This window comes from Pteronotus mesoamericanus, unplaced genomic scaffold, assembly GCF_021234165.1.
Source record: "Pteronotus mesoamericanus isolate MK-2021 breed Mesoamerican mustached bat unplaced genomic scaffold, CSHL_Meso_final contig_116, whole genome shotgun sequence".
Classification (NCBI taxonomy): domain Eukaryota; kingdom Metazoa; phylum Chordata; class Mammalia; order Chiroptera; family Mormoopidae; genus Pteronotus; species Pteronotus mesoamericanus.
Genome location: NW_026555027.1, coordinates 8499571 through 8516071, shown reverse-complemented (window position 1 = coordinate 8516071; position 16501 = coordinate 8499571). Strand labels below are relative to the sequence as shown.

General features: G+C 56.9%; 1 protein-coding gene across 3 annotated transcripts in view; it reads right to left on the bottom strand.

Annotated features, from left to right (window-relative positions):
• Window positions 1-864: 864 nt before the first annotated feature.
• Window positions 865-16501, bottom strand: part of SLC37A1 (solute carrier family 37 member 1) — a 50219-nt gene continuing 34582 nt past the window's right edge. For all 3 annotated transcript variants that reach the window (XM_054578656.1, XM_054578658.1, XM_054578655.1), the window contains exons 12-20: window positions 16089-16179; window positions 14800-14862; window positions 14225-14310; window positions 13242-13290; window positions 12036-12109; window positions 8990-9068; window positions 3388-3485; window positions 1611-1675; window positions 865-1130 (exon numbers count right to left, since the gene is read on the bottom strand). In XM_054578656.1, the coding sequence (XP_054434631.1) occupies window positions 1115-1130; window positions 1611-1675; window positions 3388-3485; window positions 8990-9068; window positions 12036-12109; window positions 13242-13290; window positions 14225-14310; window positions 14800-14862; window positions 16089-16179 (621 nt within the window). In that variant the 3' untranslated portion in view covers window positions 865-1114. The remainder of the gene's footprint in view (window positions 1131-1610; window positions 1676-3387; window positions 3486-8989; window positions 9069-12035; window positions 12110-13241; window positions 13291-14224; window positions 14311-14799; window positions 14863-16088; window positions 16180-16501) is intronic.

The following is a 16501-nucleotide window of genomic DNA, read 5'->3' as shown; positions in this document are numbered from 1 at the left end:
GGTCTGGGGGCACGCCCGGCCGCTGGCCTCTGTGCAAATAGGGGTCTACTCCCCGGCGGGGTGGCCCTTCTCTGGAGGAAATGGTTTCCGTTTGAGAAAATGGGAAACCAAGAACAAACAATTCTATTCGAAAGTTTTCTTTTTCTAAAATAATGGAAACATGAACAGGAACAATCAACATTCTGAGTGAGGTTTTTTTTTTTTAAACCACCATTTTATTTCCAAGGGCAGATAAGGACTTTGCTAGGCAACAAGAAGACAGTGGCTATGGAACCACCGGTCGGTCTTAATAAATAACAAACGCCACGTCTGTGGCTGGGCTTCCACAGCGCAGCACAATCTCAATAAATAGATCACTCGGGGCTGCGCAGCCCCACAGTTCCAGGTGTGGCGTGGTCGTGGAGTGGAACAAATTCTGCACTGGGGACCGGTCCACTACCGGCGCCCCCTCCCAGGGGACCAGCAGCGCCCTGGCCCTCGGCGCTGGGATGGCAGGAGTCTCCTGGGCGCTCTGGCGCTGGCATCCTGGTGCCTCCGGCCTGCGCAGGCGTGGACGACTTCATCGCTGCTCACCTGTCACTGTGGTTTCAGGTGGGCACAGAGCAGGAGGAAGTGCCGGGGTCTTCGGGTAACGGGATGGATCTAAGTTCTGTGCGGGCTTCTGATCCAGTTGTCAGGTTCCTGTCCTTTGGGAGGTGGGCGCCCTGCGGGCTGCTGTACCCTGAATGTCTCCCACATGGCATGTCCTGGTGTCACTGGAATTCCCGCCAGCGCGGCACTCACCCCATCCGGTGACTTTACGCCGGAATACCTGAGAGGCGGAGGGCGCCTGAGCGCCTCACAGCAGCCCGTCGTCCCAGCACCCTGCCAGGCGCCTGCTGCCTGAGCGGGGCTTGGCCATGGCGACAGCGTGTCGTCACTGCTGTCCCAAGCACCACGGCTCATCTGAAAAAGCACCAGGAATTCTCAAGGTGGCTTCTGTGTCTTTTCCAGGTGCATGTGCAAAAGGCAAGAGTAAGTCATTCTTTTCAACACAGGATCCTTTATTTGAACTTTCCCTTGAAGGACAGCTTGTAGAGGGCAGGCCCAGCCTCCCTCCGCAGGACCCGCGTGGTCAGTGTTCCTTAAGCCTGAAAGAAAAGGGCAGAATAGCAGCTGGCAACACAGCCGGCAGCGGTCAGAGGGCAGGCACACAGCTCCTACCCCGCACACCAACCGCTCTGGCGCCAGCCTCCCTCCCTTGTCAGGCCTTCCTGCCCAGCCCCTCCCCCACCTCCACCCCACAGGCTTGGGGACAGAGGGGACAGTGGAGACCAGGCTGAGCTCTGCGGCTGCCACCTGCGACAGAAAGCCAAGCTCACAGGGAACAAAGCCGGCAATTTCCCGCACTGTCTGTCTCTCAGATTTGGAGGGGAGATTACCACCATCATACCCACACTGGGTATTTATTAGGAAAGAACGAGGGGCGTGAGCGAGACGCGCAATGAAAGAGGAGCGCCAGTTGTGCCCCCTCCTCTGGGAACAGCCAGGTGTGGGAAGCTGATAAGCCTGAGTGGCATTCTAAAGCCGAGCTTTAATTACGGGGAGAAGGGGCCCCCGGAGGGACTTACGGAGCTTGGTCCCCTGTCGCTGACCCTGGGCAGCTCAGCTCCTTGTGTATGAGGCGGATCAGGAACTGCACCGGAAACAAAGACAAGACCACAGCCTTAGGGCAGGGCCGGCAGCGCCTCTGCAGCCCCTATGTGCTCGGCCGGTCGGAGGCTGTCCCAAGAGCGGGGCTGCCACTGACCAAGTCCTACAGGTCACTGTGAGGGCCATGCTCCTGGAAATGAGGCTGTCAGGGCAGATTTTAGCCTGAATGACCTTTGGGTGCAAGGAATGTTTACAATGAAATGAATCCAATCATAAGGTGTCCAAAGTGGAAAAAGCAGAGAATGAAGACAAGGTGACCCCCAGCCACGGTGGCACGGCAGGGGAAGCGGGGGGAATGGAGAGCTGCACAGGTGACACCGAAAGCCAGGTGAGCGTCCGCCAGCCGTGGCCCTGGGGGCTGAGGAGGCTGCCCTGGGACCCAGGCTTGCTGCCGCTGCTCTCGGGGAAACCGACAGCTGGCCCTTCACCTCGGTTGACCGCTTTTCCTTCCCGGTCCCTTTCACGCTAAAAGCTCAGAGCCAGTTTACAAGTCCTGACTAAGGACTAAGCACCACCCCAAATTTGCCTTTCTGTGTGTGTGTGTTTCTCTGGTCTTTCCCCAGGTGTGACCACCCCCAGAAGATCTCGCTGCTCCCCAAGGCGGGCAGTGCCCTGGGGCTTCGAGACAGGTCCCTGAGGGACACCCTGGTTCTGGTGGCCCCACCTCTTAGACTGACAGCGGACGCCCTCAGGCGCAGGAAGGACCGCTGGGGCCGGAGGCTAAGGCAGTGGGTGCTGGAGGAGGTTTTGGGGACGACTGGAAACCCATGCAGCTATGTGGGACCAAGCCTCTGTCCCAGTGTTGACTCCCTTAGATGTTTAAGGTTCAAGGAGGAGCTCAGGAGTCCCATATGCACACTGAGCTCAGACTAGAGAAGAGGCTTTTTCCCCCACAGAGAAGATGCAGTCAGCTGCTTTGCTTGATCCCGGGCCGCGCTCCTGCAATTCCGGTGGGAGCGGCCGGGGGCGGGAGCGCGGCTGCCGCCGAGGACAGCGCTCGCAGCAGTATCAGTTGCGTTAGAGAAGCCAATCGGCATGAATTTGAACATCGATCTCCAACTACTCGTGAGGCCTGCTGAGTTTAACCTGGTGTCTTGTCAACATTAATTCTACCAAGTTCCAAATGTGAAAAGTGTTAGAAGGAGAAAGCTTTTAATTACAAAAAGCAGCTCATTAAAAGAAAGGAGAAACCGGAAGACATTGCTTGTCCTCTGCGGGTGCGGGATAAGCTATAAACAATAGCAACGATTCTGAAGGACCAAGATCAACTTCTGAAACATGACAAAAGTTCTGGTCTGTGCACTCAGTTCCCGACAGGGAGGGGACCCGCCAGCTCTGGGTGGCAGCATGAATTGGCGAGGGTCGGCCCATGGATGTGAGAGCCTGGCCCCCGGGTTCGACCACATGCCACGGGCAGTCCCCCAGGCTGCCAGGTGACAGGGCCGGGACCCTGGGCTGGGGGCTCCTGCCATTGCTGCTCTGCCATCTGCCTGCAACCTCCAGCAGCGCACGGCCTGCTTCTGCTTCTGACCTTGGTTTAAGCCAGAAAGAGAAAGGTTCTTGGACAGCGACGGGTGGAGAAGTCGGGTCTTCCCCGGGAGCTGCAGGAGCCCCGGGGAAAAGGCGTCCCCAGCGTGTGGCCGACAGCACAGAGACGCTGGGGAAAGGCTGCCGGGGCGGAGCCGGGCGACTTACCAGTAAGGCACAGGCGTCTGCCAGCATCAGCATATAGAACACGTTGTTCCACCCCGACGGAGAGATGAGCCCAGCCAGCAAAGGGCCCAGGGCCGCTCCTGCAACGAGGCAAGGGGGCGCGCGTTGCTGCGCGGGGGGACGTCTGCAACGGGGCTATCAGAAGCGCCTGAGCCCAACAGGTGCGCACAGCAGCGCTCAAACCCTCACTGATGAGCAAGCAAAACCACATAAAAACAGTGCCGTCTCCTTCCCCCCTGTCAGACTGGTGAGGGGCAAAAAGCTTAATTACGCCTGGTACCGCTGAGAGCACGGCTGGAGCAGCCCTTTTCTAGAAGCAAATCTAAAACACACAATGGCATTAAAATGTATTCTTTTGATCTAGCAATCCCTCTTAAGAAAATGTATCGTAAAGAAATCGGAATTTAACGCTCTAAGAACTATTTGTGGAAGTGTGAGTGAGGCTGGCCGACGCTAGCACGGCCTCAAGGTTGGTGTCCGGATCCTGCGCACCGGGCTGTGCTCACGGCAGGGAGTCCCTGGTTTCCGGGGAGCACACACTGACTGCACAGTTACTGGGGGAGGGGCCGCATATCTGCAGTTTACTCTTACGTGGTTCAGAAAGAATATGCATATGCACCTACATGTGTGCATGCATGTGCGTGTGTATTATAAGTGTGTGTGTGAGAGAAAATGGGGGGGGATAAGGCAAACATAGCGTGAAATCTTTGTACTTGTTTGCAACTTTTCTTAAGTCTGAAATTAGGACAAACTTTAAAAAAACTATAAAAACAAAAGAAAGCACATATTCCTCAAAATGATGAGGCATGTGATTTATTTCTGCAGGAGACTGGGACGAGTTGGGGTACGCGTGTGGATGGCGTGCTGTTTGGCATGCAGAGAAGCGCAGAGTGCCTGCACCGGGCCACAAAGGGGGGTTTAATCTCAGAGACGGGGCGGGGGGGCGGGCCCACGAGGCTCCCCCCCAGGACTTACGTACTGATATTACTTACTACTTTTATACTCTGAGAAGCAACTGCATTTTTTTTTTTTAAGTCTCAGAGGAACTTCCAGGTAAACACAGTAGATTGTTCTCTGCCTCCTAAACACTACAAAATGGACCACAACTGAATTAAAAAAATTCTAAACCCACAAAGGGAGGGGCAGATGGGAGAAGGCGCCCATCTCTGGAGGCTGAACTTTCAAGGGCGTGACAACGGACACCGGCGCTGGTTTCCTTGCTCTAGAGGAAGCTGGCCAGGGAGCCCCTGCCCACGGCCAGGCCCCTCCACGCGCAGGAGGCGGGGAGGGTGGCAGGGTGGGAGGCGGGGCGGCGGCCAGTGGAGGAAAACGGGAGCTGGCTGTGATCTTGTACAAAGTCCTATTCGATGCGTCCCTCCACTCCCCTCTGACCCCAGGTTTTTCCTCCAACGTCACTACTCCAACGACACCCCTCCTGCCCCCGACCCCTGCAGGAGAACAGCAGCTTAACCTTCGGAGAATTTGCACCAGAGGCTCTGGGCTCCAGGACACCAAGGCCAGTGTAGAGTGAGGATGTGGCAGCCGCCGAGCACAGGTGGATGCTGGGGAGGCCACCAGCTTCCAGCACGCCGCCGCCTGCCCTCCCACACATGATGAAAGCTGGCAGCTAGGCCCACACCCCCTGTGGGCAGCAGGGGCGTCTCCTCCAGGTTCCAGGCGACCCCGCTATTGTGAAGGCCAACAGTGGGCACGCCCTTGCAAACAGAGGGGCTTTTGATAGGCGCTTAGCGGCTCACCCTCCAGTATGAAAGGTTCACCTTCCAGTATGAACGCAGGGAGGGCCGGCCGAGGTCTCCTATATCTGAGGAAGCTCAACCAAAGCAAACAAACTAGGAGGAGGGGAAGCTATAGGAAATAAGCAAATCGGAGAGAAGAAAACACCCAGGAAACTATAACACCCTAGAGAACTATTGCACAATTACATTGAATCATACCAACTCCTACTTTTGCACCTGAAAACCATGTCAGTATTGACAATTTCACATGGCCTCGTCTAACACAAGCGGCAGCCAGGAAACAGAAGAGGATGCACTGGAAGGGCGGACAAGCCTCATGGATGTTAAAATTATGAGAGCCAACGTAAACAGCTCAATACAGTGGCTGGAGAGTCAAGAACATCTCTGAGAAAGCAGAAGGAAAAAATAAAGGTACAGGTAGAAAGGAAAGGAGAAAGGAAAGAAAAGAACACTGTAGGATTAATCCAGAAAGTTAAATGTCTGAATATGTTTTCCAGAAAGAAAACACGCAGAAAATAGTAGGAAAGAAAAAACCTTATCAAGTAAAATAAAGCCCATTTTCCCGGAGATGAGGGCATGAGTGAACAGACTGCGTGGGTCCCCAGGTGCCCAGGGCACGGGGAGGGGGGGAGAAAGGCCCCAGAAATAAAGACGGGAACCCAGAGGTTTCCACGGGAAAACGAGAGGTCAGATGTGGGGGCCTGGGCTAAGGACCACAGCACACTTCTCTGTGCGACAAGGGAGACTAGGAGACAAAGGACTTCAAGCCTCGGATTCCGCATCGACAAACCGTCCATCAAGTGACAGCAGACTCCAGATACCAGTCTTTTCAGTTCTCAAAATCCACTCCCCATGAGCTACTACTCGGGAAGCTACTAGAAGTCCTTTTCCACAATGAGAAGCAGTAAATACGGGACCTGGGACGTAAGGGCCCAATGTGGGCCAGAGACGAAAGGGATTCTGGCAGGTGGGGAGAGCAGACTGGGGACCCGGGGGCCTGGGGAGGGGAGCGGGGAGCGGGACGCGTGGACGTGGGGCCTCACAAGGGCTGACGGAGTGGGAGGTGGCACGCAGAGCGGTCTGTGGTGATAGTGCACAAGGGAACAACTCGACAGAAACTTAAATGTGGGGGAAAATGAGGCATTCGATAGTTTCGGGAAAAACAAAAATGTGCATGTTAGGATGCACACATTAAAGTTTTTCTGGTTTCAAGAGTGAATGATATTAACACAAGTGGATAACTGACAAGGATGAGGGAAGGGCTCGCGGGGGTGTAAAAGGTCCCCCCACGCCTCACCAGGACAGCAGACTGTGCCAAAAACGGATGAATCGAGGAACCTGTGAGTGCGCACATGCAGGAAGATCAGGAAGGACAGCTGGGAGCCACTGCTCTAGAAAGGGGGGCTGAGGGGATGGGGGGGCGAGGGACCATCGTTTGCAGAACAACATGCTTGTAAGCCTATCTAGCTTCTAAAGTTACAGTATGTTTTGCTTCAGTAACATAAACATTAACTTGAACAAATTCAGGGCTCCACTTAATGGCTCTGCCTGGAACACAGAGGCGACAAGCCTCACTTCCACGGGGATGCAAGTCCAGCACTGACCGCACAGAAGCGACCAACTGGTGTCACTAGGGCCGTGGGGGTCTGGGGGTCGGGACGAGGCACCAGCTTAATGATGGCCAGTTAAGCTTCGCCTCCCTCGAAACCGGCAGTTTCGGTGTTTAATAAAGACACCAGTGAGCTCTCTTGTGAGCAGTTTTGCTGAGCAGTGTGCATATCCCCTCGAGCCCTTTTCTGCTTCTGTCTAGTTGGGCAGCACTTCTGGAGAGAAATAATGACAGAGACGCAGCGGTGGGCAAGCGTGTGTTGTTTCCATGGCAACCGTTGCCTCGGGTCCAGTGCGCTGGAGCTGGCAAAGCCCGGGAGCCTGGGTCCCTCCCAGACCCCCCCGTGTGGGCATGACAGTCGGCCGCATCAGCAAGCACTGCGGGCCAGCGAAGGGGTCAGGCATGCCCCAGGTGCCGCTGCCCTCCTCCGTGGGGGAAGGGCGTTCAGCGCTGCGGGCCCTCTACCGCTGCAGCGACCCCTCCCCCGCCACCTTAGCCAGGTACTTCTGCATCCCTCTTGTTTTGAGAATACCAAGAAAAGCGTGTTCTTCACCTAAGTCGTACTTCCCTGCTTTTTGAAGCCCCCTCTTTTGCCTTCTATCAGCAATCAGGGCTGTTGGCCGAGCTCATGGGCCCTGGCAATGGGTGGCACAGCAGGAGCTGGACTGACTCACAAAGGCCTCTGGGGACAGGAGGCAGAGCACAGGATGTACTCCCAGGACAGTAGAATGGAGCTCGGCCCTGGAGTCCTGACTCCCGACCGAGCACGTGGCTTCCGGGTGTGGGAAGCTCCCCGTGGGCTACGGGTTCCGGGCAGGACGCGGGCTTGCTGCCTGCAGGGGAGTCCGCTGCCCGCAGGTGCCATGGGGCAGGGCAGAGCACCCGCCTCCCTTTTTCTAGATGTGTCTGCAGGCCCCAAGAGGTACCCCCCAGGGGGAATGGTCTCACTTTAAAATAAACATCAGAGCCCTGGCTGGTGTGGGTCAGAGGCTTGAGCGCCAGCCTGTGAACCAAGGGGTCATCGGTTCTATTCCCAGTCTATTCACTTGCCTGGGTTGTGGGCCAGGGCCCCGGTACTGGGTGCATGAGAGGCAACCACACATTGATGTTTCTCTCCTTCTCTTCCCCTCTCTCTAAAAATAAATAAATAAAATCTTTTAAAAAATAATAAAATAAAATAAATGTCAGAGAGGTGACCACTAACACCAGCCAGCAAATTCAATGTCACCCCTGGATCCAGCAAAATGAAGGAACCAAAGACGAAAATAAAAACGGGGCTGCTGTGACTTGGGGAACAACAGAAGCTTGAGCCTGGACTTCCCAAAAACGGGCAGTCAAGGGCCCGCACAGGCGGCTCCAGGGCCTCCGGCAAGGAGTGGTCACAGTGTACTTGAAACCTCGAGAAAGGTCAAGGACACTGCCCATTGTCACCAGCCTTCTGATCAGGCTGGTGTTTTACCAGCTCCCACCTGCCCCTCTCTGAGGGTGAGTTTCCTACTTTCCCACCTTTCTGTCCTTCAGAATATAATACTGAATTCTCTCTGAGAACCTCAAAGAGGCTGCTAACACCCAGAATCTGGCATGCTTTAGGACCCATTAGTTTTCCTGTCATTTACATTTTTTAAAATCCTCACCCGAGGACATGCTTATTGATTTTAGAGAGGGGAAGGGAAGGAGAAAGAAAGAAAAAAAGGGAGAGAAATATCAGTGTGAGAGAGAAACATCGATTGGTTGCCTCTCCCATGCACCCTGACTGGGGACCGAACCTGCAACCCAGGCATGTGCCCTGATGGGGAATCAAACTCACAACCTTTGGGTTTATGGGATGACATCCAACCAACTGAGCCCCATTGGATGGGGCCTGCCACTTACATTTGAATAAGATTCTATCCTGGAGATGACAACGATAAACAGTCACTGGACCAGTGGGCCATAGGCCTGGTCGCAGTTTGCCAACTGGTGGCTTTGACGAAAACTAGTTCCAACCAGCCACATACTCATATTGTTTCTGGAACCATCCGACCAAAGCAAGCAGAGAGTGCCACACCCCCACATCCCCGGGGTTCGCACGTGCGTTTGACCTGCTCGTATTTTAAGAAGGCCAGTGGATCCTAAAATCACTGAAGCAATTGGACTCGTGGCTTCTCTTAATTAGGACACGGCCATGTGGTTCCCCTGGGACCACAGTTAACCTTGAGAGCTAAAAGTATCCACGTACCTACAGACCCGGTTCCGTCGATGATGGCGGTCACAGTGGCGAGGGCGTGGGAGTTCCCCTTCAGGCTTTTGTGCGTCCCCTGGAGAAGGGAGGTCAAGGGTGAGGCCCGTCCCCGCAGCATCAGAGGGGGAGAGGACGCCACACCTCCCGCAGGACAATTCACACAGACCCCTCTGCAGAGCGATTCCCGTGGGTGTCTTCCATTAGAAAACAAAGCCTGCTCCCACACAGCCGACTTACCTCGGAACAGTCGGCCAAGTTTCAGGGGTTTTTAAGGGTCAGAAATCATCAGAAATACTTGTTCACACATATGCTAGCTTAAGGGACTCTTCGAATTCTCTCCAAACAAATACTCAGCACAATAATTGTCTTCGCTGAGGCACTCCACCAACCACGGCAGGAGACAAGAGGATCAAGGACACGCGTCCCCTGTTCCTAAGCCAGGACAGCATTACTGCCCACCTCCACGTTCCCGCTAGGAGCTTCCTGTGACATGTGTTACATGGCTCTACAGCATCTAAAAACCTAATTAATACCAAATGCCAGGGGGAGCGGGGAAGAGGGCAGGGGCCACGAGCCCCACGCAGGGGACGCAGCCCAAGATGACAAACCGGCAGGGGCTCTGGTTTGCAAAAAGCCACACACGCGAGGTCGGGGGCGGGGGGGGGGGAGAGAAACACACACTGAGGACAATAAAAGGAAAGAAGCCAGTCAGGAAACCTAAGGCCTAGCAACCTAAAACTACAAAAATAAATCAAAGCTCACGAAAACTAATGAACGTGTACGTGTACACATGTGTATAAAATAAAGCATACACACACAGGGAGAGTCACCCATAACCCCCATTCTGTAGAGTCTGGAAAGGAAGCCAAAGGCCCTCCTCTACCCTCTGACCTCACGGGGCAGGCCACAGCTCTGGGTCTGGGCTGGACCCTTCTGGCGTTTTCTGCGCTCATGCAGACAGGAGCACGGACACACTCCCCAGGGGCCATCTGAGGAGCACTCTCTGAACACAACGGCGAGCGGCAGGTCGGCGGCCTGGTGCAGGCAAAGACGAGAGGGGCCCAGCTCCCAGCACCCCCCGACTCTGCCTCGCCCTGCTGACTGCGGGCTCCGGGCCTAGGTGCTCCGCGGGGCCGAGGACAGTGCACGCGAGCTGCTGGGTGCTCACGGGGCTGGCTGTCAGGCGAGAGCACGGCTGTGGCCCTAGGGCAGACGTGAGGACTGCGGGGGAGCGGGCTTGCTGCGGTTTCTCAACAGGAGAGTGCGCTGGGGGCTGGGGCTCTGGGTCCGATTCCAGAAGGACTTGAGTGATGTCAAAGAGAAGAGACGGCTGGAGCCAGCAGGAAGGTTCCAGGGACTCAGGAGGCCACATGGCTGAGGAGCATGGCCACCCTGCCCACGGGCATGAACTTTTGGGGACCTTTTTATGGCAGGATACTGCTAGATTCACAGAAAATTTGCCAAGACAGTTCCCGGGTTGCTGGCTGCCCTGAACCCATTTCCCTGTGTCAATATCTTACACTGCCATGCTACGTTTGTCGTAATTAAACATCCAGTACTGATGTGTTATTAACTAACATCTATATTTTACTCAGATAACATGGGTTTATCTAAAAGATTTTACTTATTTATTTTTAGAGAGAGGGGAAGAGAGGGAGAGAAACATCAATGTGTGGCTGCCTCTTGTGCGCCCCTACTGGGGACCTGGCCCTCAACCCAGGCATGTGCCCTGACAGGGAACTGAACCGGTGACTCTTTAGTTCATAGGCCAGTACTCAATCCACTGAGCTACACCAGCCAGGGCAGATATAACTTGTTTTTTTAATCTAATGTTCAATTTAATCTCTTTCTGTCCCAGGATCCCATCCAGGAAACCAAGGGACATTCAGTCACCATGTCTCCCTTGGCCTGCTAGGCTGTGACAGCCCCCCAGAGTCCCCTTGTCACTGACGCCCTCGACAGTCTGACTGTGATCAGGTAGCGTGGAGATGCTCATCTATTTGGAGGGAGGCTATGGAAGCGAGCGGCCGTTTTCAGCACCTCCTAACAAGGGCACGTGTACGAATGCGACTCATCGCGTTGGCTGGTGCTGACCTTGACCGGCTGGCAGAGGTCGGGGCTGCCGGGTTTCTCGGAGCCACTTCATTCTCCCCCGCCCACGGTGCCCTCTGTGGGAGCAGGTGGCGCACACAGCCTACCCCCGGGAGGAGTTTGCGTCCCTCCTGGAGGGCAGAGCGTCTGCACCAATTCTTCCACACGGGAGAGGTCTCTTTTCTCCTTTCATCTACGAAAACTACTTTTAAAAGGGGATTTTGAATTTTTGTGCTGCACTCCCTTCAGGTGTCCACATATGACTACCATGTGACATGTCTGTCCTTCATGTCAGCTGGGTGAGAATGGCCTGCCTCCTTTGGGGTTGAACTGGGGTCCCTGTAATCGGGAGTCACCTGTCCCCTTGTCAGCAGCCCCCTCCTCTAGGAAGAAGAGTCCGTCACCCCTGTGGACCCCACAGCGAGGGTGGTTCCTGCCACCACGACGGGGACATTCACCAGCCTGCACAGTGACTATTTCCTTGCCAGGGCAGATCCTCCCAGGGTTGAGACCCGGTCCGGCTTGTCGGCAGCCCCCACACCAGCAGAGTCGGGCACAGAGTGGGTACCTGGAGTGGGCTGGGCGCAGGGGAGGGGCTGACCTTTCTACTGTGGCCCCAGGCTCTGTGGGGGGGGGGGCACAGTCACAAGCTTCCAGGGCCCGCAGGGCAGCACAGAGGGGCGAGCCAGGCCCCTGACCTCAGACAGGTCCCTCCCTCTTACCCCAGCCTCCTCGGTTGTAGAACGGGGGCTACCATCTGTCCTTATTTGCTTAAAAAATTCTCAAAAGGATAGACACTGTTCATCTTCAAAACGGCGCTTCTATAAACACACCGTTGTACTAACAGAGACCACCGTTGTCATGAATGGAGGAGGTGACCACCACAGCAGCCCTTGCCTGCGCCGCCCCCCGCCCCGAGCCCGGCTCTGCGCCGAGCCGCGCGGCCACTCACCAGGTCGGCGGAGACGGCGGTGGTGATCAGTGCGTACGGCCCGCTGACCAGGGCCCCGCTGAGCAGCAGCATGGCTGTGGAAACCAGACCCGGGGGGCGTTTAGTGAGCGAGCACAGCAGGGAGCGCCTCCACCATCTCAGCAACCCCCCAGGTGGGCACTCTGGTGTCACGGGTGGGTCCTGGCCCCAGTGGGATGCTGGGAGGGCACCCCCACACCCCTGGGGGTGACTACTAGGGCCACCGTCACAACTACCTTCCTTTAGACGTGCCCCGAGATGCCTTTGGTAAGGCCGGTCACAGTCCGGAACTGCACCCCTCACCTCGGTGGACGGCGGCTGCTTGGCACACCGAGGGGGGCGAGACCCTGTTGCACGAGCACACACGTGACCCGGGGCAGCTGTCCTCCCTGTCATCTGGGTCGCCGCCACCAGCTGCAGCCTTATCTGCAGCGGCAAGGACTTCCTCTCTGTCACCCGAGGGAACTGCCCAGCGGAGCAGCGCCCCGAGGCAGGACGGCGGTGCCCAGCGCTGAAACGCAGCTGCCCTCCTAGACTGCCCTCTGGTTCGCAGTCCTCTGTGCAGCAGCGTGCGGGCTCGGGGTAGCAGCAGACTCCGTGACCTGCCCCCAGCCCTATCGGCAGCCTGCCTTCCGGGGACCTTTCAGTGGGACCACACAGCCTTCATCCCTTCCGACCCCCACTGCTGGCTTGCTCAGATGGAAACAGTATTTCTCAGAGTCAGAGCCTCAGGTTAAAAATAGCCCTCCAGGGTTGTCGTGCAGCTGCCCATGAACAGTGGCCGACAGGGGCAGCTGGGAGGGTGGGCTGTGAGCCTGACCCAGCCTGCTCCCGCCTGCTCTCCTCTGCCAGGGGCACAGCCTGCGGCCTCCCTGGTGACAGCTGGCTTCTGGCAGTAGCTCCTTGCCGCGGGGCACTCAAGGCCTAGCACTGCCCCCCGCCAGGTGGCCTGCGCCTTCCCACGCTCACTCTCAAGCCGGCGGATGGTCCGGCCTTGTGCCTGGGAGCAGGAGCCCTGTGGGCCCCTCCCAACGGCCCCACCAAAGAGGGACACGGGGACTATTTTAGTCCCACTATATATGCTTTAGTCACCCCCACTAATACTCCTTTGTTCGTTTTTCATTGCAGGTCACTAAGCTGTCTGGTCAAAACACACGTATGAAAGAAAAGCAAGGCCTGCGGACTCACCTACAGTGGCTTCCAGACCCATTTTGCTGATGGTGGAGAATATGTAGAGCTGCAAATGGGTAAAAACAGGGTAACAGCAATGGTTTGCTACAACCAGCAGAACGACTGCCCAGGAATCACCAGACAGGTGACCCTCAGGCAGCCAACCAGCTGGGGGACAGCCCGGCACAGAAGCCACTGGCCTTGTCCCAGGCGCGCGGTCCTGAGGGCGCTTGCTGAGCTGGGAGGACCCTGTGGCACCTCGCTCTCTGAGCGGCTGGGGCGGGAGGCTGGGTCGGGGCAGTTCTCCCTCCGTCACCCCGTCTCCCCCTCGGGCCGCCTGGCCCCGCAGCTGCGTCTGGGGAAGCGGGAGTCCAAGGCAGGGGGCCACGCATGGTCGGTCCTTTAGTAACAATTCTTTGAGTGTCTGTGTTGGGTAGTGTCCACCACCCCAAGGTGACTGAAAACCAGGCTTTTTCTGGGGACAGTCATAGCCCAGTGGAGTGGGTGATGGCCAAATAATTGCAATGCAAGTTGATAAGTGATAGTATTATATGGAGTATTGTTGTAAAAACAGTAATGATACAATGTTTCATTTAAGCCTCCCACTGACAATGTGAAGTGTTAAGTCATCCTCATTTTGCAGATCAGGAGCTGAGCCCAACAGAGGGAGCGTCACCTGCCCAAGGTCGTGCACTACTGGATACTTAACAGCAGTATGGACCCCGCTGTGGATGTGGGGTGGTCAGTGCTGCTGAGGCGGGGATGGTGCTGGGGAGCGAGTCCCGGGAGAGGCGGGGGGAGGGCCCGGACCTGCCGTGGGGGGAGGGGGCCGGCCGAGGCAGGCCTGGGGGAGCAGGCGCTCTGCAGGCCCATGGGGTTAGCTGGGGGAGGTGCTGCAGTGCTGGGCAGCCCCCGGAAACCCCGAGGCCTGCGCGGAGTGAGCCCGGGCCGGGCCGGACAGCGTCTGCTGGTGGGGAGGCAGGCGGCACGGGCAGACTCACCGTCGGGGCGGCCAGCAGCAGCATCAACCCGCAGGTGGAGGCCCTCTTCTCCAGGCGGTCCGAGATGACCCCGGCCAGGATCCCACCTGCAAAGCGGAGGGACGGGTCCTCAGGCGCCTGCCCCCAAGGGCAGGGTCCCGTGGAGGGAAGCAGAGCACAGCTGTGGCCGCCAGAAGACAGTGACATCCCCTCCCAAGTCCCCTTTCTCGTTAGCAGGAAGCCTCCCAGCAGGCCAGTGTGCCTGCGGTCAGACAAGAGTGACCCGGAGGGCACCGCCCAGGGAGACAAAGGGGAGCCTTGGGGTCTGGCTTTAGGTTGGCCCCAGAGCCCCTTCCCCTATTAGGGTACTACCACCACCACTCTGTCACCTACTGCGTGTGCCTATCTGTCAGAACGCTAGTTCACGTTCAGAGTCAGGGCCCAGGATGCAGGAGGGGACGCGTCCGCTCAGGCGGGCGATACATCTTGGGGGACACATTTTCCTCTCAGGAGCAAGTCCACTCTAAGAGGCCCCGGGCCGCAGGTGCTCACACGCGCTTGTTTTGTGGCAGCAGAGCCAGTGGTGACGGACTCACCGAAGATCCCGCCCACGTCAAACAGGGTGGACAGCTCCCCTGCCTTCTGGGCGTCCAGGTGATCTGTTCAGACAAGAGTCGCTGTGAGGAAGACCCCACAGAACACCCTTTTGTTTCATAAGCATGATGCACAGCACGGAGCAATTAGTGAACTCAGATTAAGAGAAAATAAGCTGTCCACCACGTGGGCGGACACACAGCCAAGACGAAAACCACACACTCTTAACCCCGAAAATGGGGATTGGTCCTGCTGAGTCTGGTTAGGAACCCCCACTGGCTCAGTGGAGCCTGAGTTCCATGCAGCACAGGACAGAGGTGGGGTCCCCAGGCAGGGAAGGAACCCCCAGAGCCCCTCACTGCTTCCCCCCGCCCGCCCCAGGCACTGCCCCTGCCAACATGCCGGTCTCCTCCGTGTCTCCTCAGCCCCCATCCCTGGGGAAGCCAGCCCCTGGCTCGGGCCCCCGTCCGCCTCTGCTCGTCCCTGGAATGCTGCTGGGAACGCGAGGGCTGCTCTCTGCAGACCCGCATCTCACACGCCTCCTCTCTGTGACGTTCACCAGGGCCCGCGTCTCAGGGGACACCCAGGAGCTCGGGGCCCTCCTTGACCATCCCTCGTCCTTGACCATCCTGCCCTGCCCTTCGCCTTCCCCTCAACCATCCCTGTGCCCTTTCAGCTGAGGTTGCTGCCCCTGGACTCAAGGATCTTTTCTCGTAAGAACTTCTGCACCCTCCCCTTGTCTTTCCTGTTGGGGCCCCACACGTCGTGCAGGGGTGCACACCGCCGCTGGGACGGGATGGCCTGTCCCAGCCCAGAGCTTCAGCCCCGCTGGACACTTTGTAAAGAAGCCAAACTGTCTGCTCTACCCTCAAATGAGAGCTCATCCTCAGGAAACCATTTCCAGGTCAGATTAGGGAGCATTTATTATCTCTGTCCCCCGGGGCCTCAGCTCCTGCTCGCCAGCCTCTCTGACCTGCAGTCCAATGGAGCCTGGATTTAAACGCAGGCTGCCCCAGAACAGGAAGGGCCCCAAGGACCTGGCAGCCACAGCTGGGATTTAACACATCGTCCCTGTAACCCCATCAAGGTTATTACTGTGGCTACAAAACATGCCCGACCCAGTTCCCTTTTTGTCTGTACATTTCCTCTAATCCTGTGGTTGGATTCACACCATCGTGCATCATGCACGTCTCTTCTTTCCAAGTCTGTGGAACCAGCAGGTCCAGGGAGCATAAATCACAGCCACCGCATAGAACCTAGCACTATGCTTGGTTCAGCAACAGGTACTCACCGACGTTTGTGATGTAGAGAGGGAGCCAGAAGAGGAACGTGTAGCTGACCAGCTTTGCAAAGAGTAGACACAGGGAGAACTCGACCACACCCTGAAAGAGAGAGAGGCCCCTCAGCCCCAAGGTGCACTCACGGCTCATCTAAGTGCACAGCAGTCACCGATTCCCCGGCTCCTACAAAATGCCCACAGCTCAGGTCTGGGGTCAGCGCCTCCAGGTGGGCGGGGGGCGGGGAGGGCGCCTGGGGCTGTGCAGTGCAACCTAGGAGGCGTGGTCAGGGGACAGCGGCCGGCAGGCTCTTACAGCCCACGACTGCCCTTTCAGATAGAAACCCATGTCTTTACATCAGCTCAGTCAGCAAAAATACGGACTGATGTGATGCTCACACCACATCGCTCTGAAACCATAGCTGTTG